At 37.9% G+C, this 27,808-nt stretch overlaps 1 protein-coding gene across 7 annotated transcripts in view; it reads right to left on the reverse strand.

Moving 5' to 3' along the window:
* KDM4C (lysine demethylase 4C) overlaps window positions 1–27,808 on the reverse strand; it is a 274,028-nt gene that overhangs the window by 78,172 nt on the left and 168,048 nt on the right. For 3 of the 7 annotated variants that reach the window (XM_063320639.1, XM_063320640.1, XM_063320641.1), the window contains 4 exons: window positions 27,075–27,291; window positions 26,055–26,131; window positions 5,304–5,359; window positions 2,056–2,164 (listed from right to left, as the gene is read on the reverse strand). In XM_063320639.1, the coding sequence (XP_063176709.1) occupies window positions 2,056–2,164; window positions 5,304–5,359; window positions 26,055–26,131; window positions 27,075–27,291 (459 nt within the window). Of the gene's footprint in view, window positions 1–2,055; window positions 2,165–5,303; window positions 5,360–26,054; window positions 26,132–27,074; window positions 27,292–27,808 lie in introns of those variants that run through there. The other 4 variants (XM_063320643.1, XR_010069128.1, XM_063320644.1 and 1 more) reach the window with 4 other exon arrangements.

Below are 27,808 nucleotides of genomic sequence, written 5' to 3' on the forward strand. Positions count from 1 at the left end.
CAAAATTTAAAAGCAGACAGACTGCTTGCTGGTGGTTTTAGAGCAGGTTTTTCTCTGCTCCTTTACCCAAGGAGCAGCATTTTATTGGTCTATTGACATTAAATCATTATAGAACCTTTTGAAATGGTCAACCTGCCTCCTTCCCTTAAATTAGTACAAGCCTAGCTATTTCATTGTAAATTCAATGTCAGAAACTAAGTCTTGGAAAAGAAAGGTTTAATAAGCCAAACCAGGATTATAGTCCTTCCTTCCCTCACAGTAAGGCCGTCCATTACCTGCAGCAATACTACATTTACGGCTGTTATAAAGCACCCTGCCTCTTATTTTTATTGTATTCAGCTGAGTTCCTTTATCACAACATTCACTCCACTCAAGTATACAAACTCTTTTACTTTAAAAAACAGCATTATGGAAAGCGAGTACTATATTTCTAAACATTCAGGGACTCACAGGAGACTGAAAGGGTATATATAGCTTAATAGAATCTGTAGTGCTTCAATGTCATTTTACATTGAAGGAGGCTTCAAAAACTGACAAAGCACTAAGGAGCAGGGATCTTCTCTCAACTGAATAAAAGAATAGAAGAAAAAGCTCTCAGTTATAAATAACTGATTAACATAATTGCTTCATATTCAGCAGAAATTACGTAGGAATTGTAAACCATGTAACTTCACAAATTTTGGCTCCATACCTTCAAAATCAGTAATTTCAAGCTAATTCAAGCCTTCTCCAAAAGGCTCCTGTTACTTTTATACAGTTAAAGTCATGGACAGCCCAGAGAATGAACTTCAACATCTAGTAAACTAAACAATTCTGTGTTTTCAACCCCTGAATTAACAAATTCCAACCACGCACATGTCTGTGACTGTTTAAGATCCTCAAAAATCAGGACTGAACATATTAAATTAATCCTCAGTCCTTCTACTAGTTTTATTGTCAGATTAGGAAGAACATTTTTTATAATAAGTTATATATACTCTTTATGAATGTGTTTCACATTATTTTTTAAAGGACATGTGAAAAATAAAATTCAAAAATTTTGACCAAAATTCAAAATGGATTACCATTTGAAGGACAGGCTATCCATTTAAACTACTCAAAGTTGCATATCCACATTTAGAAATACAGCTACAAACACAAAATGTAACGCATGAAATGAAATGAAAATGTAATTAAAAGATTAATAGTTCAAAATGAGCAAGTGTAAGGTCAGGCAGACGAAGAACCACTTTGGAAATAGTGTGGGGCTGATCCAGAAAACTGATGGTATCTTTTCCCTAAGATTTTGAATAGGCCGTTAATCCCTTTCTTTCTATAATATGACATCACAGTAATGCACATGCTGACAAATTAACACATGTAACACATAATGGAAAATACTCTTATATTGCTCCTATGCATATCTTCTGCTCGTGTACATCAACCTTCCTGAATGACACTGTTGTTCCAGATGTAACTAACACAGGGTGCAACCAGTAGGAGCTGATGCACTTTTATTTATGTTTTCCACCAGTTTTTGAAATTCCTCAGGAAACAGGGTTTTTTTCATCCAATATAATGTGTATGTAATCTGTTTTGTGCACATTTTTCAACATCCAGATGGTAGAGATACCGCGTAACAAACAGATCATACATCCTTTTACCTTCATAAATAGTTCCCTGTGGCAAAAATACATAACAAAAAGACCTCACAAACATTTACTGTGTGATATTCCCCGTCTGTTTGGGTTTCAATACTTTCATCACCAATACGGTTCCAAAACTGAAACTTTGACAGTTGACGCTGGTCAAGTTTGTTATTCTTCTTTTGGGGGAGGGTGGGTTCAAACTTCTTTTAATAAAATACCAAAGGCTGTTTACAGTGTTAATGAATTGGCATTGTATGCCAAAAAGCCCATTTTGATAAAACCCTGGTTATTTATTCCTTACCTTAAACACAGTTTACTGCTGTGTACCTGGCAATAATCATCACAATTCAGATTTTTAATACATTTCAAATATTGGAAGACCTTAATAGCAAAGAACATATGAAGCATATATGAATATACTACTCACCAATTTTAATCTTTGCAAAGGTATTCTGCTAGTGTCTATCGGTGTACGTTCTGTGACATTACCAAATCTGACTTCTGGGATGGCAATTGCACATATAACATGTGCCCACCTGTGAAAAGTGGCAAGTCAAGAATACCACCAAAAAACCCATAGATTTACAAGTGTTTAAGATGTTTTGTTACCTGCTGTGTGTTTTTTCTTAAAAGGCAATCAGCTCTAGATGCTTCCTGATTAGGATTTCCTAAGCTTCTTTGAAACATAACCTTTTAAAAAACCTTACACCACTACCACTTTGTGTAAATATAATTTCAGTCTGGGGTTTTACTGCAACATTTTTTTTAAGCATCTTTCACGTTCAATTTATTAAGCACAAAGGTTTTGTAGTTGTGCTATCCAGGTGCATATGTAAAAGACCACACTATTTAATTCATGTGCAATTTATCACCTACAGCATTTTGGACTAACATTCCTCAGACCTAAGTAACTATTCTTAAGCAACACACATGATCGCAACCAGTGATGCAGCTACTGAATCATAAAATAAAGTATATTATCAAGACTTCCTGTTTACAGACACAAAGGCATGGAAGTAGCAAACTGATGAGGCTACCACTGTAGTGCCAAACATGAACTGCATCCCCGTTAGCAGTGAAAGCACCTGTCAAGTCCCTAGGACATCTAAAGACCTCAGTGCAACTTCAGGAAATATGTCCAATGTATCCAGATGATGCCAGGTACTTCCTATACTCATCAGAAAGCACTGCTATATCCTCCAAATGCTGGTTCAATACATAAATCTCAAAACAAGAAAGGCTAAATGAAAGTAAAAAAAGTCTGAAACGAATATTAAAAGTGTCTATTATATGAAGTAAAGGAGAAGCTAATGACATTTTTATTAACCAAGAGTGGCCTTCTGAGACTACTTCTGAAATCTTTTTTGGGGTAGACAAGTAGTAAATCTGAAGAAAGGGAAACATTTCCATTCCTTGACTCATATTTGCTGTATTCTCAGTCATTTGTTGTACATCTTTTCTCATTACGCCATTTGCTCTTTTTTGTAAGCCCTGAATGCCTGCCTCACTCCACTTTCTCAACATGTCCAAAGACACACGTTACATGAGCAGCTTAGCAGATTAACACAAATGTGGGCTGGAGCTAAAAGAGATAGAGGGTGATGCAGCAGAATCAAAATCATTTCTCTTCCCTGCAGTAGAGTGGTGCTATTTCAATAACTCATCTTTGACAAAAATATCTGGAAAAGAATAATATGATATATAGGGACTAAACAAACTGCTGCTATGTGTCGTTGAAGTTGTATTGGCCAAAGTGTGAAATAAGAGCTGTATGTAAAGATGACATATCAATTAGTAAGTTATACAGTTCAGCCCAAATGAAAGCAGGTAAAGCTTGTAGATCTATCATCTTATTATGGTGACAGTTTTGTTTATGTTCTAACTTCCAGAAAAAGTCTTGCTTTGAGACTTTCTAACTTTTAGTAACACCCTTTTTCTTTCATTGCTGCCTGTCTGCCTGCAAAACTACATTGTCTTACCATCTAAGCTTTATGGGACAGAAATGCTATAAATAAAATGCCTCTCCCATAAATCTTCACTCAAACCTTTATACTCTGACATCTCTCAGCCTAACAGGACTCAAAACAATTACTGTGTTCTGCTGAAAAGAAGGAATCTCAGCTCTTCTATAAGACAAATTGTTACCCCCCCACACCACGTGATTCATTAGCTTTTAAATCTAAGTAATGTTCATCCTACATCTCTAATCAGTATATGAGAGGGAAAGAAGGAGGGAAGGGATTGCTCATATTGTATTTTACATTTGCTGGAGAAAAAAAGACATAATTGGAACATACTCTTCCAAAAACAAAAATTTGGACTGGTAGCTAATGTTGAAAGATAGATGAAAGACTCAATGTGTAGCAACTGTAAGGTATTACAGAAAAAGGAAAACAAGAGTTTTCCTTTCCTACTTTAACAGAACTCTCATTTCATATATCTGAAACAGAGACGTACAGAGGGATAACACAAAACCAAAGACTTTAGGTATAGTTATGCAGAAAAAGTCACTTTCTGCAAACCTCTGTGGATTTTTTTTCCTATGAATACATTTTATGGAACTTTTCTAAAACATTTTAATTAATCTACAAAAAAGATGTACATATTTTCAAAGATGCAACATGCAACCTATCGGCAGCAAATATTAACAGAGCATGATAAATTCTACTGAGATAACACCTGTAATTTTTACTTTTTTTAGTAAGAAAAGCTAGTAGCAAATTCAGTATAGTTTAAAACAGAACTAAAAAGCAGTTGAGTATTTTCATGTCTTGGTTAAAACCTCCATTTAAACGGTTACAATATTAATGCTTTCTGAAGGTAAGATCTGCCTTGTAAGTTTCACATAAAACCTTCTCCTAACTGGACAATTTACCAGGGTCATGCAACCTATTGCAAGTCACTGATAAATAAATTCTTGCCTGGTAAGTGGAAAAGAATGTTGCAGGTAGATCATCGCTTATCGCTGCATTCCAAATGGTTAAGGAAAGAGACCTACGTGACATGCTATGTTACTAAAATAATTTAATTAATTATGAAAATATTCAAAATACATAAAGACTGTTCCACTGTTGGGCTTGAAAAAATATTAAGCTGCAACATTTTCCATTTTATCTGTTGTTAGTTGCTATAGTGTTCTGTCATGCAAATAAAGAGAAAAATACTGATGCTGTTAATACCATGATATCAACAACAATATTATTTTTCAAAGTGTATGACAGAAGCGTATTTTTAAAAAAAATACTTCAAAATCTAACATTATTTTAATATGATTCAAATTAACTAATTAACAATATTGTTTTTAGAAGTTTGATGGTACTGTAATAAATTCTGTAATCACAGATTTCCAGGACCAAAGAAGAAAATACACTTTGCTGTTTGATAAGACTTGCCCATGCAAACACTGACAAATAAGCTCTCATTTACTTTCTTTACAGAAAGGCCAGCAGAACAGAATTTGGAACAAGTAAGTGTGTGCAAATACTAAAACAAATGTACATTTTAGCAACTAACTATTTCACAAAATGCCAGTGGCACATTTCGACAGGAATAATTTCAGTTCTGCAATGATTCGGCTTGAAGGGACGCTGTCAAGTAGTCAGGTTTAAAAATGGGAACGGATTGGGAATAAAGTTTAAAACAAGCACGCACAATCCCGAAGAATATTTTACTTACTTCTTGTCAGTAGTTTGCTTTAATGCACCACCTCTCAGATTGCAGAGACAACATTCCTAAAAATAAAAATAGTGTAGAAAAAAGTGAGCTTTATTGACTGGTTACAAACGAGGCTTACTCATCTGATCTTAAGGATATGTAAATTGTTAATGTAATTAATTACTGGGTTACAACCTGCCACTTATAAGCATTGCATTTCCCTACAGGAAAAACACAGGAATACAAGAACGAAGAGAAACAACTCAAAAGAGCTAAAGAGAAATAAATTTTAAGTATTGCTTTTAAACAAAGTGACAGAATCACTTTGAAAGTGATACCAAATAAAAAGACATTTAATCAGCACTGCCATAGAAAGGCTGGAATTGCCATGCAGCTTACTGAAGTTAAACCAAGTAAAATGACACATAATTAGTTTAATAGAAGTTACCAAGAAACTGACTTACAAGTCATCGATCCAGTTCAAATACTTTCAAAACCTGCTTGTTTCTGACAGTTCTCAAATTTATAAACCTCCAGGATATGTGGCAGGTTATACTTTTGCAAAAGTTCCCTTTGCTGCAGTACACCTTCACTGCCTTGATCTTCAGTACAACTCCATCTGCTTTGAGGGAACTGAGGAAGGCATACATATATCAGTGGTTCCCAGATAATACTGCCAAACAAATAGGGCTTTTCCTACCTCTACTTAAAACTGTGCCTTTGAACAGACGCACAGGCTTTTCTCCTTTACAACCCTTCTCTCTCTCTTCCTAACCCTTGTCTCTCTCTTCAGTCTCCTCCTTTTCTCAATCTACCCTTTTCCTTTTTTTTTTCCTTTTTTTCCATGTCCCTTCACAGGAACAGGTAAGAAAGTGCTTCCAATGTTGGTTATTTTTCTTCCTATCTCCATTTTTCTGGTTTCTACCAAGAACAAAATGCACAAAATGAAGTCAAGATATCCTGTGACTGTATATCTATACTCAGAAAGAGAGCCTGTCTCCTGAACTTCTAAATTTAAGTTGCCATTGCAGGGGAAAAACAAACAAAACAAAAAACTTCTCTGTCAAAGAGAGATCACGTCAACAAACTTCCTGTCATTCCAGATTCACATGCCAAATTCAATTTAGTGTACCACCTCCTCTTTTAGTTTCAAATCATTACCCTTTGTGATGCGGTTCAACCACTACACATAATCACCCCTTTCTTACCTACACGTAATCATCTTCCAAATATTTGTAGATTCTTACAATATCCGAACCTCTTGGTGTATTTTTTGCCAAACTATGTGTATAAAATTCCCTTAACTCTCCAAGGTGATTCAAATCATCTTCACATTCTCTTTCTGTCTGTTGCCCTTTGGATGTCATTAGGATAATGAAGTGCTGCCATCTACACAGGCATACTCTCAAGCTAGGTGAGGAACCATTGCTATCTTTCTTATCCTGAATATATTTTGGTTTCAAAAAACATCACTTGGAAAATTTACTGAACTACACAGGCATGAGATAAAGACTTTCCTAAACTACATGCTAAGGAACCACATTATTAAGGCTTTATACACCTTAATTCACCATGCTCAAATTATTCTGAGATAATACAACAAAAATTGCACTAAACAGTTAATGGGCACTGTGCACTGTTTCCAGTAAAGTACCACTTACAATCACGGGAAATTTGCTTCTAATTGGCATTCAGTTCTCAAAGGCAAGCACTTGCACGTGAACACTACAGCCTGAAACAGTCTGCAGATCTTTAAACCTATCTGGGAATCCTGAGGACTACCTTAGCATAACCACAGAGTAATCCTACAGCACCGCATCCTCTTCAATCTGATTCACCTTAGCATCTTGCTTACAAATCAGCAGAGGAAGTATCTATTTCTTCATCTCCTCCTTTGAGTGATCTGAACAACCTGAGTGAATGGGTCATCTTTTCTGCTATCAGTGACATTTATCTTTATAAAGATAAACAGGGATTGACCACCACCATAGTGAGATACTGACCAGGAGAATGGGTCCAACCTGTTTGTTTTATACACGACAGTTGGAGGTGCAAGATAAAACCAGCAAAAATACATGGGCACACATCTCCGTGACTACGTGAGAGCAATAAAATAAATGAGTCAAACAGCATAGAAAATAATACTTAAAATGGAACAGCCATTCAGGAAGAGGAAAATACCATGATTTCCTATAAAAGTACTTCTTGAAGATCCGATCCCCAACTCATTTGCAGTTCTGCAGGTGTGTGAAGCTTACAAGGTAGAGGTAGAATAACATCTGCAGACTGGGGAACAGAGCATGAGTCTGACTCAATAGAAATCTTTTTTTTTTTTGCGGGGGCTGAGGGGGTGGTGGGGGGTGGTGGGGGGGATGGGGGGAAGCTTCATTCTCCACTTGCAAATTCAAAAGTTCAGTGGATTCCCCACCTGTGGATCCCTCACAGTTATTTTTTTCTTTTTAAATTGAGGCAGTTTCTTCCTATTTGACATAAAAATCCTTTAACTGACTGCTTCTCTGTTTTGCAGGGGGTTTGCCCCTATTTTATGAGCTTTGATGTTCTTATGCCAGCTTACTTTGAAATTCATTACTTGTATAATGCTGAACTCTTCCTGCTTCTAATAGGTATTTTTTTACTTTTAAGGAAAACCTTAGATTTGATCATCTACTGTGTAACTTATTGATGCAACTAGAGAAAGAGTCCAAGGCCCTAAAGAAGTTCCAGAAATAAATTAAGCTAAAATATATAAGATGTTGCCAGCAAATGTCTTCTGAACATTAACTATCTCTTAACTGCTGTAAAAAAAATGAATTCCGAATTAGACAGTGCAAGAGACAGAACTCATAATCCTTACCTACTAACAGCAGAGCTTTCACACTAGGTTAAATGAAACAAAAGGGGGGGGGGGGGGGGAAGAGAAGAGGGAAAGAAATCCAGCCCAGAGAAAAGAGAAGGTGGCTGTAAATATCCTCATTACCAGCTAGAAAAAGATTTCCCCTATGCAGGACCTATAGTAACAAAATTTAATCCCTTCTCAAAAACCACCTATACAAATCGTTGGTGAGTAAACAGTGGTGGTGGGTAATAACTGTTCACTGTCTCCTGGATACAGGATATAATAACTTAGGCCTATATGAACTAGCAAATTTCACCAGTGTTCGTAGCAGACCTGAGTGGGAAGGACCACAGTCTTAAAACCCATTAAATCCATTTTGTAAATCAGGCCTGCATTGCCTAAATCATTGCCTATATTGTCCTATATCCGTGTAACACAGCTATTACTTTACCTCCAGTTTTAACATAATGCAAGCAATGAAAACACAAGGGATCTGATATTTAGAAAGATGAATATTCCTAATACGGGTATACCTGCCATGGATGACAGCAAAACCACACGTACAGTAGTAATTATTATCCTTGTTCTCAAAGATAAAGAGTGAGTGTCTGTGCATCCATGTGTGTCTGCTGTCAGCCCGTGTGTAAAATTCAGGTTAGGAACAGACTTCATTGCAGAGCATCACCTTAGAATATATCCAATCTCTGATTCACTACTACTTTGCAAATCCTTTAAACAAGTAATTTTGTCATTTGTATTTGCATTATGTAATAATTTCTTAAGCATATTATTTTACACTTATCTAAATTAAATCTTAGACCATTTTAAATTGCCCATCTGCTTAAAAAATCTCCATAACATTCTAGAATTACAAAAGAAAAGTCTCTTCCAGTGTCTGTATAAAGTAAGACATCTCCATATAATTCACAAGGTGTAGCATACTAACGCTCACTTCATCTTTTAGCCTTTTAGTGGAGACAATGCATTTTTTTTCATAACCATACACATCATATCCACAGTTTCTGGACTAAACAATTCCTCTTGCTTACAATGAAACTGCATTTTGCAACCAGCATTCCTAATCTGATTTATTTTTCATTTCTCTGTTTCCAGCACTGCAGCAAAAGCCTGAAGTCAATGTGAATTAACCATGCTTCCTTTGGTACATATATCCAAAAGATAGATCATCTTTTTTGGAATGATATGCCACTACTCAGCCATTGTTGCATATTAATTATTGTTGCGTGGATAAATACCATGCAAAAACCAAGCCTGTTGACGCTCATTTGTGTTTTAAAATGAATGCATTTCATTGTCTTTGACTATTTTTTACACTGCCAAAATTCAAAGTCATATTGACAGTAATGCTTATAAAAAGCAGTTTTCACACTTCCATATTTGCATACTTACTGCGCCAGCAATAGCGTTCTGTATGACATAGGAAGCTGCTTGACACAGCAAGGCAATAGAGGTCAGCCAAGCCGTAGCAGTGGGATATATAGCAAGTCATAGATGGTTATTCTTATGGACAACTATGAACATGCCCCACATGTTCCTCCCCTTTTTGTTAAACTGCTGTTTCTCCTTTCCTCTAAGACTCTGTAAATTACAATGGCATCTCCAAAGAATTGTATTTATGCAGTTAAATTAAATATATAACTTATGTCAGTGGAAGAAGACAGGGTAAAATAAAACTTATGTTATTCCTAATGAATTACGTCTGACACATTTTCAACAACTTCCTTGTAAAACGTAGTCTCCATAATCAACCTACAATCTCTAACAGCTCTTTGACATCCCTGCCTTTAGGAAATTTTTCGTAACAGCTAGCCTGAAGATTCCCTGCTGTAGCTTACGCCTTTTTCTTTTTACTTTATGCATCATAAACATGAAAAAGAGATTGTTCCTTTCCTTTTTTGCCATTTTCCATCTACAGCCCCTTAGTAGGTTAAACAACCACAACTTTTTACCTACTGTCTTCACCTGCGGCCATGTTTTCCCCTCTGAAATGCGATGAGGGCAAAGCCTCAGTGATGTCAGGAGAAGCACGTTTAGTTGATACACCCTGCACCCCACGTCCAGGGAGATGTGTTCACACAGTGTTCACCTTCATTCTGCAGTGACTTGCTAAGCTCGTGCACTGTAACTTTCAGGATCCCTCCTAGAGCACTGGCTGGCATCATTGCACCCCATTCCTTTGTGTTCTAGCTTCAGCATCTTGCCTTTTTCCCTATTTAATTGCACCCTGTTTTCCAGAATATTTCAATAATTTGTCGAGACCTTGTTTGTTTCTGATTAACCTTACTTCACAGGCCTCAAAGGAAAAAAAAAAAAAGAAAAGCTTGTATTCAGGTAACATCAGCTGCAACAGCTTCTGCACAAGGGATAACTACACAGGCTGCAGTTGGTCAGGCCAGGAAAGAGAAGGCAGTATGGTGTTTGAGAGATGCCAGTAAAATCATGAGGACTTCAGAAGGGCTGGACTAAGTACTCCAATACAATAACTAGGTGATTGCTATCAAAGGAAAAGAGAAAGCACCAGATAAAAAAAACAAAAAAACCAATCCAAAATATTATTCACAGAGTATATGACTGTTCGCCAGATGTGGATGCTAAAATTTTACATCACTTGAAAAGGAAGCTGCATAAGTTCATGAAAGAGAAATCCAACAAAGGTCACCTTTTACTTAGTAAGCACAAAGATGCTAAGGTAGTTTCTTCTTTGTATGTTGTAGGAGACTGAGAGAGCATTAGGGAATGCTTGCCCAAGACTTACATTCTTCCCCAGGTATTCATTTCTGGCTGTGCTAGAGAGAGGGTCACAGAGCAGAACAGACTTTGGTTTAATTCGTTATGGCAGATCTTACTACACTATGTAACCTGCCATTTTCAAACTTTACAAAATATATTTTAAAATGTTTTAGAAAAGATACCCAGATAATTAGGAAAACCCCATTACTTGGCACTGGTAAGTATACACAGCAATATACATTATATATAATATACTTTTAATTTCATTTTCACATGTTTGTAAGGTTTGTGATTCTGAAAAAGGAACAGAATTCACTCACCAAACTTTATTATCTTACCATTATAATAAAGGTAAAGTAATAACTTTATTATCACAGCTTTATTTGACACCAGAATGAATCAATTCAAGTAAGTATATATACAATTTGGCTAGTGGTTTGAAGCACTGCAAGTATTGATAGTGTCTTCAGCACTAAGTAGGACACTATTTATCCACTTAACAATGTATTTCCACTTTTTTTTTCCATCACCTGTTTTCCCTGTGCGTCTATTGACTGACTAGTGTCTAAAGGCACTCAAAAAATCTAAGATAAGTGGTTAGGACAGGGTTTTTTTCCCCAAAATATTTCTAATAAGAGAACAGAACAATTGTTTTCTGTCTTAAGAGTCAACTGCTACAAAGGTGTGTCACAACAATGCCGACTTACTAGTCTCATTTAAAAGTCGCTGGTTGGTAGAAAACCATAACTAATTACAACACACGTCTAATCTTGAACTCTGCTACAGTTAAATCCAATAGATACAAATTGTATGGCTAAAGCTGATAAATACCTTCGGTTTTCTTCAAGCCACTCCAGTGGGTTTTTTTAGAGGAACCTTTGAACTGAAAATAGATACCCCTAGTCTTCCACCATCTCTCTCAATTGCCTTGTAATGCCCAAGGTCACACTTCCAAATAGTATTAGCACAGATGTGTATTTGGATATGACACTGCTGCCTTCTCGGCCACCTCACTTCTCCAGATTATTTATATTTGTGTCTGTATTTATCCTTGTGTAAAGATAAAAGGGTTGGTGTTTCTCGAAAAAAATTGGAAAATGCCATTTTCAGAAATGGTCCACTAATTAATATTTTAATTTTTACACACCAGGGGAATAATTTTCACTCAGAAAACAGCTTTTGAGATTGTTTGATTTCAATTGAGAGACCATTACTATATCTACTTCAAGATATTACCTATTAAAATTAGCTTTTCAGAGACAAACTTCCAATTTTTTTTAATAGACAAAATATTCCTAAAAATAATAAATTGCAGACAATTTGAGGGTTGTCTAGAAAAAGGATTCACTTTCCTGTCTGGGCGCATCATTTCTTAACAGAGTTGCTAGATGCTGCCATTACAACTCACAATCTTCAGTTGTATATAAATGTTGTCAAACTTGCACCACCATCTGCCTCAACAATGCCACAACTTTTATTAATAATAGGAGCTTTGAGAAAAGCATTTAATTTTTTTTTTTTTAAGAAAATGTTACAGAAAAATCTTACTCTATCCAAAAGAATAAACCATTATCAATTCTTTTAGCATTTTGTAAATGCTTAAAGTTGACACTGACTGGGGAGGCTGACTAATTCCATCAAAGGGAAATCCACCATGGGTTAATATTTATTTAATATGTAGTCACATATTTGGCTGCAAGATTGAAGTAGGTTCTTGGAAATTGAAGGTGGCCACAATTCTGCTATGGATGAACTTTTTACTCTTTCATATGCGTTCAAATATGTTCAAGACATCCACCTTTCTGAATTTAAAGTCTGCACACCATCAGCTACTGAATTCCCACATTTTTGTAGCCTAGTCCTGCAAACATTCAGTTTGCCCTGCCCTTGACTCAGGGACGGCCTAGAATTTCCTTGCAGTTGCAGCTCCCAGGTCATGCCAGGCTGAGGCAACAGTATACAGAGCAAGCAGCCTTTTTTTTGTGCTGTCCATGACACAGCATTATTGAGAACAGTGATCTGCAAGAATGCAAAAGGCAGAAGAGAGTTGGCTGGGATAAGAAAACTTGGAAAAGGTGAGGGAAGAGTGATGAGATGGGGGATGGGAACAGAACTGGCTTCTCTGCAGCCAGAGAAGGAATGGGAACTGGTGGGGCTGAGGCTGAAAGAAGAATCAAAACACTGATTTAGTCCAGGTAACTAGACTAAAATTAACTCCCATACTTGGCGGGGGGGGGGGCCTACGTGTCCCTTCTCACTGGACTGTGCGTATCTGCAGTAAAAAACACATATAAAGTATGAAATGGAGACTGTTACTTTACTGAAAACTAAGTATTTCTGCAATAGTGGCTATTGGCCACTAAGTTTTAGAAGATGTTTACAGTAGAAAAAGCAACCATTCCCAGGCATCTGAACAAGAAAGATTACAGACAATTTCCCCTTTGAAGAGAAGTCCAAAGGACTAAGATTAGCTGTTTTAAAAAAATAAATAAACAAGTATTGAAATTAGGTAAGAAATACAAAACTGATCATTTTTCCTGAAAAATATAAGACTGTGAAAGTCACTGTCAGAAGATAACACTGAAGCTAAACGTTTAGCAAACACACAAACAAAAATGGAATGATGGTATTTCTACTGATAAAAAATATGTAGAAGCATTCCTATTATTATAAGACAATGGTTGGAAGTGACAGTAAATGTTAGATTTAAAACCAAACATCTTTAGATTAAAATTTGTATCTTCAAGAAAACAGCCCAGCACCCCCTGTGCAGAGCAGGACATCCTGTTACTGGCTGCTTCCACCGTCTTTTAATCCCTCAATGATGTTGCAGCAGTACTCCTGGAGATCAGATACAGTCCTGAGGACAAATTTAGATTTGGTTGGTGGAGTTTCTCTGGTCCAATTCCAGCTCCAAGCAGGGCCAATCAAAGGTGCATCTGACTGAAATCCTGCTTCACCCTGCAGGGAACGGACAACCCCTTCCTTGGTAAGATGAGAATACCCACACAGCTGGAAGCGCCCAAAGCTATCAAGCCTTTTCACATGGATACCAGTAGCAAAGGTTGACTTGGTGAACTGCAACAAAGGGAATCTGAGGTCAAAATGGACTTTGGGACTGAGCATTATGGCACTTAGGTTAAGAAGGTGTTTTCCAAGCTTAAAGGTCTTCAATTCGGTTTCAGTGACAGCATCAGAGAAACTCAGTATTTACAAACCTGTTAAAATATGTTGTGTCAAAGACCGGTTTTTACAAGCAACGTATATGTATCCTGTGACTAGACTAATATCAAAACCAGACAGAAATATCATGCTCTCCATCTCCGAGTTCACACATTCTTACCATCAGCATTCATAAGTAATTCTCCCAGGAAGTCACCCTCTACAGAGAAGGTTCGAGAAAATCCAGATTAAAAAAAATAATAATAAAATAAAAAAATCAGGCCTTACTTTTCTGAAAAGAGGAAAAAAAAAAAGAAAATTTGTTTTTAACCCTTCCTGCTATAGCTAGATTTTTATGCACAAAAATTTCTTTTTATTAACAATATTCAAATGCTTTTAAAGCTTGGTAGCAAAAATCCGTCTGAAAATTAAGACACTGTATACCAACTCACATGTAGTGAAGTTAATTTTGGCAGTTATCAGGCTCTGAAAACAGGGGTTAATAATGGAAATGCTGACACCGTATCAGTGAGAAAGGCATCACTCTAAAAAGATTGTTCAAAATCATTATTTTCAGTAGGGTGAAATAGGCCACTTTCCGAGCTGGAAATGCAGAAAGCTCTTATGTGCCACTTTTCTGACACCTTGCAAAAAAGACAAAAAAAAAAAATCCTTCAACTGATGTAATGGGCTACTATAAACACAAAATATAAAAAACACAAAAGTCCGACTATCAATAGTAAAATACGAAGCATAAAAAAGCTCATCTATAGAAAAAATAATTCTGCTAAGCTGTCTAAAGCTTGCTATTCAACATAGGATCTGTTCTCAAAATCAGTGCCAACTGACTAAATTAGGTGATGAACTATTTCTGTAGCGCTATGGAGGGTTCGAATAACGTGTGAAAAGTCATGCAGCTTCCTTAGTAGCCTTATTAACAGCTAGCTTACTATGAAGTAAGGCATTAAAGTACATTTACCCTTTTCCTTACTTGCTCTTCGTTCTCTTTCCTACCCCAAATGCTTTTGTCCTCTAAATAATAAAAGTACTTATATTTATGTACTGTAGCTACTAGGTGACCACATCCTTGCACATTGTACAGTACGTTGCATTCTCTATAATGCCAGTCATTATTCTTCCTGACTTCACTAGCTTCCTTTCGCTGAAACATTTAAGATTAATGAGGCGTTTGTTCTCAATCAAGGCACTTTGTATGAATACAGTTACACTTTCAGGAACCATGCAGATGACTTGTTTAATATTATTTGATTTTTTAATTGTTTTAGGGGATTGATTTATGGCTATTTTTTGTCCATTAGCATAGACAAATTCGGTATCACTCTCCTTTTTTCTCAATAACCACTATTAAACATGAACTACTGCCTAGCAGAATACAAAGATACGCTATGTTATCAAGGATCCAAGTGCATCCTGGAAGCTGAAAATTTGACACACGATATTGTAAAGCATACTATTTCAGCTACTTAGAGACACTGCAACTACTAGAAAGCAGTATGCTTCTGAAACTCAAAAGCGGTTTCTCCTGATAATATAAAATAGAATCTCCATCAGAGAAAAGTTTGGCTCTCTAAATCTGAGTCCACTCGGACATTTTTCTATTCCTATGTTTTAATGGTGTTCATACCTGTGATTCACACATCATGCAGTTTCATTCAGCTACTAACACAGCTCTCATTTCTATAGTGCTCTCATACTTAGGTGCTTTGCAAAATCATACTGATAAAACAAAAACCTAGTAGAGACCAAATTTTCTATAGAGATAACGTAACTGCCGGGAGTTTGAGAAAGTATCATTTAACAGAACTAAAACCAATATTAATGGTGTAAGGAGAGGAATGAGAAGGAACTTTCCCTCCCAAGAAATGAATTCTGAACATTGAACCAATGTTTGTAACAATGTTTCATAACTTCCAATTTATTCTCCACTGCACAAAACTTTTCTTCCTTCTTGTTTTCCAATCAACCTTCCCTCCATGATTTAAAGCCTTACTCAGAAGTGAATTCCTCAGACAGGCCTTTCTCAGCAAAGTCTCCTCCTTCTAGGAATCAACGTGAAGAGAAAGGAAAACAATTTCAGACATTCAGGACGCTGGAGTTTCAGGCAACAGGTATTTTCTGATAATTAAATCTTTTCATTTTGTGCACTTTTCTGATGCAAGTATTGAATTTATAAAGGCATGTGGATATATAATTCCCACAGTGAGTCAAGTCACACTTTTGCTCTTCTGCAACAGCTGCAGTTTTTAGGAATGCTTATCCTGACCAAGAATTTAGATGACTATGATTTTTTTCATTCGAAGTCTGAACCATGTTAGTTAGAATTTAAAACATTCACACTCTATATTCCCTACAGTAAAAAAAAAATCATGCATGTAAGTAATTTTCTTTAATTACATCTCCCACTCCAGAGAAACTTATGGTACTACACAGCAATTTAAAATACAATTAAGATATTATATGTATAACAACAGATATAGAAAAAATTAAACAAAAAAAATGATTCAAAAAAGAAACATGCATGTATTTCAAAGGTAGCATAAAACTTTCAGCTGCAGGTTGGCATGACTAACATAAATTGCAGATTTTTAAAAGGGCAAGTAGTACTCTGGGCAGCAGTATATTCAATTAAGTTGTCTTTTTTTATAGATGTACAGAAGATTGGTTAAAAGACAACCACATTTATCTTAAATATAATGCTAAGATTAGGTAAAAGTATGGTACTATTTTGAAGTGAAAGCAGTTAGGATAATCTAAGGTTATTGTCCAAACCCTGAAGAGACAGAAACATTATCATAAAATGATAAATAGGACCAAAATAAGTATCAGCAATTCTTAATCATGCTGATGTCAGCAATGACGTTCCATACAAGCAAAAATGCATTAATAAATTTAAGTTGTATATCAAACTCCTATTTTTTTCTCCAAAGAGAACTACAGTCGCATTTCTTTGCAATGAATAATACTATTCAAATAGACCAAACCGAACCATAGAAGAAAAGAAACCTCAGTGTCTATTTTATCCGTCTACCTCAAGGTACCACCAAGTCCTGTCAGCTATTCCTGATAACTTGTTTTTAAAAATCGTGAAGGAGTAGATTCTACAAAATCTCTACATATCCTATTCCAGTAGTTTGCTATTTTTAGAAATAAAAATTAGCAAAATTTCCTGGTATTAACATAAACTTCCACTGATGAAGTTTAAAGCTGCTACACGAGAGATGAGAGAATGGGAATTGGTTGTGTTTAACGTTGCCATACACATATAATTTTACATAAGAGAATGTTTTTATTTCCTTGCTCTCTCACCTTGGCTACACTAAGAAGGTTAAATCTTTTCAATCCTCCCTTATGGAATGACTGAGGTCTAACAAGAATGATTAAAAGAATTTTGGATTTGTTTTTTTGCAATTTCAATTGCACCTCATGTGTACTTCCATCCCATTCAGGCACATGGTTTTTTGAACCATGTGTTGAATGTTACGACACGGTTCTTCAGCTCTCATCAAAGCTGAAGAGGGCAGAAAGTGTTCTATGCATTTTTCAGGCTTTACTTCCAGTACAAGGCTTAAATATCCTGGTGTGATGTCTCAGGTTCTACAGAACTGGTGACTTATGTTCAGTTTATGACCAGAGTGGTCACAACTGCAGCTAGCACCAGGAGCTACTGCTTAAGTAGGCACTCCCATCTTATGTATGTATAATTGATAACTTCTCTGTAAGTATTGTACCTATCTCTGTTGAATTCCGTATAATTTATTTTACACTATTTCTTCAATATACTATTATTGTCCTACAAAATAGTAGGATCCAACCCAAAACAGGAATCCTAATCCAAATTAGTAAACCTCAGCCTACTCAATGCCCAAGGCCCTTGATGCTTAGAGAAAATGCATTAATCCTTTCACTTCACCGAAATATTGAAATAACTGAACAAAATAATATATTGAATGACACCTGAAACACATTTGATAGTTGTGAAAAAGCCTTTCATATATTCTGTAAATTTAACACCTTGGTAGCTTCACATGAAGTACACTCCTCCATCTCATGTCCAATCATCTTAAAGGCTGTTACAGTCTGAGGAACCCACAATATTTTATTGTCGTTTAGACAATCATTCTATCACCCGATGACCCCTCCCTGAGTCAGGAAGGGGAATCGGCAAAAGACAAGGAAACCCAAGGGTTGAAATATAAACAGATGCAATAGAATAAGATTAAATGATTAATATTAATAACACTGAAAAATCAATAATGATCCTGAGACCAATATTAAACACACAAGGATTATACTCAGCCAACTCTACCAGCAGGAAGCTGTTCACTTCCCGCAGGGGACAGCAAATATCAGACAGTGTGAGCACAACAGCTTCAGGAGGAAGGGAAGGGCTCAGGGGTCCAGTGCCAGGGCAAGAAGTTCTCAGGACTGCAGCCATCAAGGAAGAGAGAACTTTTCAGCAAACTTTCTAATTTATATTGACTGTGACATTGACAGTACGAAACAATTCTGTCAGACAACCTGGGTCAAGTGCCAGGGTCTTGCTCCTCCTCATCCCTACACCTGGCAAGGCTCAAAAACACTGAGACCTTGAAACCCACATACCATAGCTGGCTACGAAGTAAACATTTTCACAAATTCAGACACTAGAGTCTTCTAAAAATGTAGCTTTCCCTAGCATTAGAACACACCTTACTGAGAAGTAAAATTACTGAAAGAGAAATTAATCCTGTGTTGCCCAAACCAGGACAACAACTTAAAACAGACCAGTTTAGATGTACACGTATGTTCCATAAGGACATGAAAAGTAATGCGCAAATAATGCACAGAACTTCATCACTCACTCTGTTATTTTAAGACTCTGATGAGAATGATGGCTGGTGGCCTGAGTTACTAAGGGTTGAAAGCAAATCCATAGTCCAATATGTTTGGCAACTATCGATTTACATCCCATCTCTTCTGTCACTTGAATATCAGAATTTAAAATACTATCAAAAGCCTGTGAAAGTTAGGATGTATGAAATATTTTGCTTATTTGTTATTCCCATGAGCTGTCACAGCAAAAAGATCAGTTGTTTTGCTCTTAAATACATATCTCTTCGTACTCTGTTATTGTCTAGGTGTTTAGAAATTGATAGAGTCATCATTTGTTTAATGTTTCTCTTGGAATCCAAGATAAGTTGACTGCCACATAATCCTTGGGTCAGCCGGTTCCTGCCTTTGAAAAAGCAACATTAAATTTTCCAGGCTGCTGGCACCTCACCTAAGCTCTTCAAACTCTAAGAGATAATCACCAATAGTTCTGAGATTGCTTCAGCATCTCAAGAGTTTTGAAAGACCCTACTATTAAAACAGAAAAAGTGAATTGGGTATCATTCACGTATGAGTAAATAACAGAGCGTTATTCACATTCTTGAAACTGTTGGACTTTTGCTATTTAACTCGGGTAGCAGATGCCTATTATCTGTCACTCCTACATCTTTCAGCTAACAATGAGTAGTTCACATTGACATGTGAACAACATGTAATAACAAAGAATACAAGATAGCAGACTATGGAGGACAAATTTTAAGTAAATTTAATACTAGTGAGGTCTATTCAGTCTTCAACATTTTATTAAAACTTCCCAACTGAATGACAACTTATGACATTAAGAATGTTAATTTTACTCCACAAACATATTTGAATGAAGAGCTCTCTTGGGGCATAAGTTTGTTTCACTCAGGTTACCAAATCAGAGCTATAGAAAGATGGAGCTGTCAGCACTAAAGATGTGATCAATACACATACAAAATCAGAGCAATTCAGTTAAATATATATCACCAAAAGCTTACATTAAATAAATTGTCCAACTGGGCAACACATACTGTCTAGCCTTTGCACAGTGAAAAAGGTGCTCCATTTCACTCCTATCACCCTGTTACCTAAAACACAAAATTCCAGAAACCCGAGTCTTTTCTCCAGTTTCATTTAGAGTGTGCTTTTGCAAAAATCAAATACTCAAACCTCTTCAGATAAAATTTCCATTCAGATATTTTCTTTATGCTTTTGATATCTCTTCCACTGCTTCATCTCATATCCTTAAATAATTTGGCCAAAAAGTACTTTCCCTAAAAATCAGATCTTGCTCATTTTCAGAAACATATATGCATCATAACAGAATAAACTAAACTTATTCAGTAAAATGTGCATAATTCGTCTCAAATTAACACTGTTCTTGGGTGCAAATTTTTCCTCTATAAGTTTCTCAAAGAAAAATACCGGTCAAGTCAAGCTTTAATCTTCTTGCCAACATTTTCTTTTTCCATCATATTACTCAATTCTCCCTTTATTGTCCCATAGTGACCGTAAAAGAGTCAAGCCAGTCATTATCTCACTATTTTTTTCTTATCTTTCACCAACCATTATGCTATCTGAATGTCCTCTTCAAGAACATTTGGAAAATGAACAATTTTAGAATCGTTTCTACAACCCAGTATTAACAAATTCTAAGACTGAATTTAATTTTACTGTTTTTTAGTGACTTTTGATTTTAAGATATGCACTGTAGTCAAAAGACAAAGACTCTCTCCAAATTTCCCTTCAAATGTGTTACTGTTATATTGCCGTTAACATCAGGTTCCCAGGCAATGTTCTAAATTGTTTAACAAAAACATCTTATTTGGTCCTACTGCTGTCATACACGGTATTTCATGAATAAGAATGTTCTCCTTAGAATTCCCATATTTGCACTTCATAGCTGTATCTCTCCAGAAAAGAAATTAACAAAACTTTTTGATAGAGCAACAAGGCTTTCTAACCCTGTCTGCTTAACTGATAAGTAGATTCTGAGTTAATGGCAACCTGTCACTTGCTAGAACAGACTTCTGCTTTTCCCTTTGACCTTCTCCTGACTCTAGAACAGTAGGCATAAAACTAGTTCAAGGCATCCTGAAACTCATGATTGTCTAACACGGAAGCTACAACCAGGTTTCCTGATTACCATTGAAAGATGAAAGGGCAAGAATGAAATGCACAGGCAGCGGAAGCAGGGACAGGTGTCCTGGGAAGAGTACAGGCACCTGCCCAGTTGTGTAAGGATGGGCTCAGGAAGGCCAAGGCACAGCTGGAGCTGAACTTGTCAAGGGATGCAAAGAAAAATAAGTAGGGCTTTTACAGGGACATCAACCAGAAAAGGAAGGTCAAAGAAAGCGTACCCCCACTGAGGAGCAAGGCTGGCAAACTGGTAGCAATGAATGAGGAAAAAGCTGAGGTACTCAACAACTTTTTTGTCTCGGTCTTCACTGGCAACCTCTCTTCCCACACCACTTAAGTAGATGGACCGCAAGGCAGCAACTGGGGGAGCAAAGTCCCTCACACCGTAAGAGACGATCAGGTTCAAGACCACCTGAGGAACTTGAACACATGTAAGTCTATGGGACCTGACAAGGCACATCCCAGAGTCCTGAGGAAATTGGCCGATGTAGTTGCCAAGCCACTCTCCATGATATTTGCAAAATCATGGCAGTCGGGTGAAGTCCCCAGTCACTGGGAAAAGGGAATCACTGTACCCATTTTTAAAAAGGGTAGAAAAGACGACCCTGGGAACTACTGACCTGTCAGCCTCTCTGTGCCTGGGAAGATCATGGAACAGATCTCCCTTGAAGTTAAGGCACATGGAGGACAGGGAGGTGATTTGAGACAGCCAACATGGCTTCACCAAGGACAAGTCTTGCCTCAGCAACCTAGTGACCTTCTGTGATGCAGTGACTATGTCAGTGGACAAGGGAAGAGCTATGGATGTCTTCTATCTGGACTTCTCTAAGGGCTTTGACATGGTCCTTCACATCCTTCTCTCTGAATTGGAGAGAGATTGATTTGATGAGTGGACTGTTCGGTGGATGAGGAATTGGTTGGATGGTCACATCCAGAGGGTAGTGTCAGCGGCTCTATGTCCAGATGGAGATCAGTGATAAGCGGTGTCCCTCATATTGGGACCAGTACTGTTCAATATCTTCATCAACAACACAGACTGTGGGATTGAGTGCACCCTCAGCAAGTTTGCCGACAACACCAAGCTGAACGGTGTGGTTGACATGCCTGAGGGATGGGATGCTATTCAGGGGGACCTGGACAGGCTCAAGAAGCGGGCCTGTGTGAATTTCATGAGGTTCAACAAGGCCAAGTGCAGGGTCCTATACGTGGGCTGAGGCAACCCCCGGTGCCAATACTGGCTGAGGGATGAAGGGATTGAGGGTAGCCCTGCTGAGAAGGACTTGGGGGTACTGGTAGAAGAAAAGCCTAACATGAGCTGACAATGTGCCCTCTCAGCCCAGAAACCCAACCACATCCTGGGCCACATCAAAAGAAGCGCGGCCAGCAGGTTGAGGGAGGTGATTCTGTCCCTCTTCTCCACTCTGGTGAGACCCTATCTGGAGTACTACATCCAGCTCTGAAGCCCTCAGCACAGGAAAGAGACGGACCTATTGGAGCAGGTCCAGAGGATGGCCACAAAAATGACCAGAGGGACTCAGCCGGCAAGGAGTGCACTGGCAGCAATGGTAAATTCTGTGTCTGGGAGCTAGATCAAGGAGGACAGGGGGTTCCTGGAGCCAGGGAAATCCAAGGAAGACAAGAGCGCCCCCGCCAGGAGCCAGCAGCTCCCATGAGTGAGGTTTATGTGGCAGCGTGGACATTGCCAGAAGCAACTGCAGGAGATTTAAATGGCCCTGGGGAGCACCAGCAACCAGGAGCGCTTCAAACAGCATGGGCAAACCGGGCATGGCGCATCAGGCAGGGTGTGGTGTGGCAGTTTGTGCAGAAGGATGCTCATGAAGGGCCCTGCAGCCTGCTTGTTGACCCACATCCCAGGGAAGTGCTCAAGGTCTCTGCTAAAATGGTGGGCACTCGCCTCAGAGGTAAAATCAGTGCTCCTATACACAAGTCCTTCAGAGGTCTGATGCATCCACCCAGACAGAACTGGTAAGGAGTGAGACTTCAGTACAGGTGGTAAGTTGCAGTGAGTGCCTAGACCCTTCTCCTTCTCCTGGCAGAAAGGTAAGCACCTGCATATGGTGTGCACACGTCAACAATCTGTTATACCAGGTGGCTGAATTGCAATAAACGGTTAACATGTTGCACAGTATCAAAGGGGCCAAGATAGAGATAGGTAGTTTCATAACCATGTTCCTGTAGCAGACACCACTGCGAATGAGGCACCTTGGACCCTGGTGACCCACAAAAGCAGGACTACGCTTCAATCTTCATCCTCCAGCATCACAACCATAAACAGGTCTGAAGCCATAGACACCCAAGAGCAACGTCTGTCAGAAGGACCTGCACCCGCAGCACACAGTAGGTATCGTAAACAACAACGACGTGTGCTAGTAGTGGGTGACTCTCTGTTTAAGGACACTGAGGCTCCCATCTGCTGTCCTGACAGGGAGTCACAAAAGGTATGCTGCCTTCTGGGAGCTAAGGTTCGAGATCTTGCTGAGAGGGTGCCACAACTTGTCAAGAGCATGGACTACTACCCACTGTTACTCCTTCATGTGGACACGAATAACACCGCAAGCCGGAACCTGGGCAGAATTAAGGAAGACTATAAAGCCCTGGGGGTGCAAGTGAAAAAAAATGGTGCCTGAGTGATCTCCTCCACTTTACCAGTTAGAGGAAAGGGAGCAGCCGGAAATGGACAGACAACATATACCAACTCCTGGCTACATGGCTGGTGCCGTCATGAGGGTTTTAGCTTTTATGACAATGGGGCATTCTTTGATGAATATGGCCTGTTAGAGAGGAATGGAATCCACCTGTCTAGAAGAGGCAAGGGAATCTTTGGCAGCAGAATGGACAGCTTGGTGAGGCAGGCTTTAAACTGAAGGACTTGGGGGTTGGGGTCCAAGATGGCAACGCTCACACCAACTTATCCAACTGGGGAATAAGCCAGGCCAACCAGAACAGTGACAGATGTTCCTTAGCTGACTCCCAAGATGAGATCCAGAAGGCAAATGACCTCAAAGGTGTGAATGGCTGTGGTGGATCCTCTTGCCCCCTCCAGGGAAAACTGCATGCTCAACTACCTCTCTGAAATGCCTGTACACCAATGCACGCAGTATGGGGAATAAACAGGAAGAATTAGAGATCTGTCTTCAAAAAGGGCAAGAAGTAGGACCCTGGAAACTACAGGCCAGTCAGCTTCACCTCCATCCCTGGAAAGGTGATGGAACAGCTCATCCTGGATGTCATCTCTAAGCATGTAGAGAATGTTATCGGGAGTGGTCAACATGGATTCACCAAGGGGAAATCATGCTTGACCACCTGATAACCTTCTACAATGGCATGACTGGCTGGGTGTATGAGGGGAGAGGAGCAGACATTGTCTACCTTGACTTCTCAGCAAGGCTTCTGACACAGTCTCCCATAACATCCTCATAGGTAAGCTTAGGAAGCGCGGGCTAGATAGAGTGGACAGTGAGGTGGACTGAGAACTGGCTGAATGGCAGAGCTTAGAGGGTTGTGATCAGTGACGCAACAAGTTGACCATGAGGCAGAAATGCGCCCTTGTGGCCAAGAAGGCCAACAGTCTCCTAGGGTGCATCAAAAAGAGCATGGCCATCAGGTGGAGGGAGGTTGTCTTCCCCCTGTACTCTGCCCTGGTGAGGCTGCATCTGGAGTACTGGGGCTCTGAGCAACCTGATCTAGTTGAAGATGTCCCTGCTCATTGCAGGGGTGTTGGACTAGATGACCTTTAAAGATCCCTTCCAACTGAAACTATTCTATGATTAATTGGATTTTACCTAGTAAGAATGCCTTTCCTACTAAAATGAGAACTCATTACAGAGATGGAAATTGATTCAAAAAATATTTTAATAGCTATTCACTGAGAGAACACTAGACTAAACATTATCGATGGATCATATTTTTGTAACGAGCAGTTCTAAGTCACTTTTTTTCCTTTTGTTTTCCCAAGTTTAGGTAATATGTGGACTAAAAATACCAGTTCCTCTCTTGTTCCCTTAAGTATTCTTAGCATTCACAAAGAACCTTAAAATGTTGACAGTGTATAAAAGGAAAATCAAATTGTATATATTTATTGTTACTTTCAGTTTGCTAATGCTATGACTGTGAATTTCTTACAGCTGACTTTCAAAATTGCAAGAAGTGATGTTTGACAAAGTGATACTGTATTTTCCAGTAGTTTGAATTCTCATTTCTTTTTCAACATATCTCAAAATTTTATGATGTCATTTAAGGATTTACATTTTTAAGGCACCTGAAATATGTGCTTTTAATTCAACAGCTGATTAAAGAAAAAGCTATGTTGCCATCAAAACTGATTATCACATTTCCTCAAGCTGTTTTAAGGAAAACAAATATTAAATGACTTAGCAGGGCAACTGATAGTCTGTTGAAATGTAAAATTTTAAAGTTTTCTTTTTTTAAAATGAGTATATGTCTAGGGATTCTATAAATTCCTTGTCTATTTGTTACTTGCTGTACAAAACTATTTTATACTTTTTTAAAACAAAATAATAGGCATTTAGGAGCTTCACAATTTAATCCTTTTTCTGCTTACACATACAGCACAGTAAACCTTAAATACTGTAAAAGAACAATTTCATTCTTGACTGTAATTTCTTAATGTCTTTCCCTTTCTCTTTGCTCCAGCTGCCCATACATACATACATACCAGAAGTCTAAAATATTTAGAGGAAATCTCATTTTTCTCTCTCTTAAGTGCATTTAAATTTTCAGCTGTTTCTTTGAACAATGTTTTACACACAACTGTATTCTCTTAGCCAACCCTTTTCTTGAGAGTAGCAACCTACCCCAAGTTTCTCTACCAAAATGCCACTACATTTTACATTGAAATCTAATCATATTTTACAAATAATTTTTCCCCAGCAAATGTGTGTTCAGAAAAAACACACAGGCTACATTCCACATGCAATCATGCATGTGTTTCTTTTTGTTTTTCCTTAATCTCTAATGTGTTAGATAACTAAGCAACCTGTGAAACTTACGGCTGTCCAGGCTTCTTTTCTGCATCGAGAACACAACCATTCATTATGGATTTCATGAGAAGGAACACCATAGCAACCTAGAATAAGAGAGCTGGGTTGATTAACATATTCTACCTTTCTATCTATGATGTCATACAATTCAACTGTGTATAAACACTAGCAAAACACACCTCCTGTGACCAAGGAGACTTTTCCAGTCTTGGCTTACCACTAATTCCCTAGTCTATGAAATAGATAAATTGGACACACAGACACTCTTTCCAAAACTCAAAAAAAACCCCCAAAACCAAAAAACCCCACACCAAACCAAACTGAAAATCAAAAGAAACAAACAAAAAACCCACCCCAAACACCAAAAAACCCCAAACCCCAGGGAATTTCTTATTTTCTGTCAGTTCAATAGCAAATCACCAATTCTCCCTGTAGTAAAAACGTACAATTTTAATTAATGTACTGGCATTTATTCTATGCAATTGTACCGTACTTCCATGTAAGAATTTCACATGGGCTTCTTAGAGTTAACTATTCAGACCCTACTGTCTATAGAAGATACTGCAGAAAACCCATGCATTCATCATTCACTCTTGAAATAAAAAAAGAATGCAAGGTGAAGGAAATAACTGCATATCTAAAGTCACTAGCAATATTCACAAGTCCTCAAATCCAGCAGGATTTCACCCTGACTAGTTAATAAGGACATACTAACATCCGACAGTGGTTTAAAATACAAGAAGTAAAAGAGGAATTTAACAGCTCAGAATTGACATACGAATCAGAAGTTCGTGATTATTGAAAGTTTACAGGAAAGTTAATTCTTCACTATTTTCACAGCAATCTTTTACAAGTAATAGAAAATGTAACATAGTTTTAAAATAAATTTAGCCAGCCATTGAAGCGCTACACATGGAAATGTTCTTCAAGTACTTCTGAAGACATACTAGGGGCCTAGTTAACTATTATTTATCAATAAAACAAGATTTTAAATTACATTTCTGCCAACTGAACAATTAGTTTATTTACTTGCATGAACCCGTACAGAACACTTTGCACAGGAAATCAGAAGACTTGTTCCATCTTCTTCGATAAAGGCATTTGATGGATAGTTTTCAGTGTTTTCTTCACTATAGATAAAACACATCTCTGGAATAAGAGGTTTAGTCTTTTCATTTTCAGACATCAATGTTTCTGCTGAGTTTGCTTCCCTGAAAGTAGGACTCTCTTCATCATGACTGTCTGGCTGGAAAATAAACAGAATTTATATTTAAGTAAAAGAAAGGAGAGTCAGTCTTACTCCTCCTTTTGTCAATGATGAAATGACTTTTCCCCTCCCAGCTCTTGCACTAACAATGGAACAGTTTCATGAGAAAATTATCCGCTTCTAGGCATCTATCACAGTCATTCTATAGTTCCTTGACTCTTCAAATAAATGTGAAATCTAGAATAGCACTCAGCCTGCAAACTAGTGTTATTGCAGCAGTGTTCAATGACACTGTACCTCTGTCGCCCTTTGAGCCCTTTAACTGGGTCCAGTGCAATAAAAGTTTTCTTCCTAGTTACCATGCAGTTTAGCAGCTTCAGAATTAGTAGCATAGTACTAAGGCAGCATTTTTAGCTGACATTTGACACAGGAATTCCACAAGCCAGTATCAAACAGTGCTTTGCATTAGACTGTTTCTATGGCAATATTATTCCCGAGAAGGCCTAGGTACTGTGAAAACACTTATTTTTTCAACACTGCGGGAAGGAGACACAGA

Source organism: Chroicocephalus ridibundus, chromosome Z (genome assembly GCF_963924245.1).
Source record: "Chroicocephalus ridibundus chromosome Z, bChrRid1.1, whole genome shotgun sequence".
In the NCBI taxonomy this organism is placed as follows: Eukaryota; Metazoa; Chordata; class Aves; order Charadriiformes; family Laridae; genus Chroicocephalus; species Chroicocephalus ridibundus.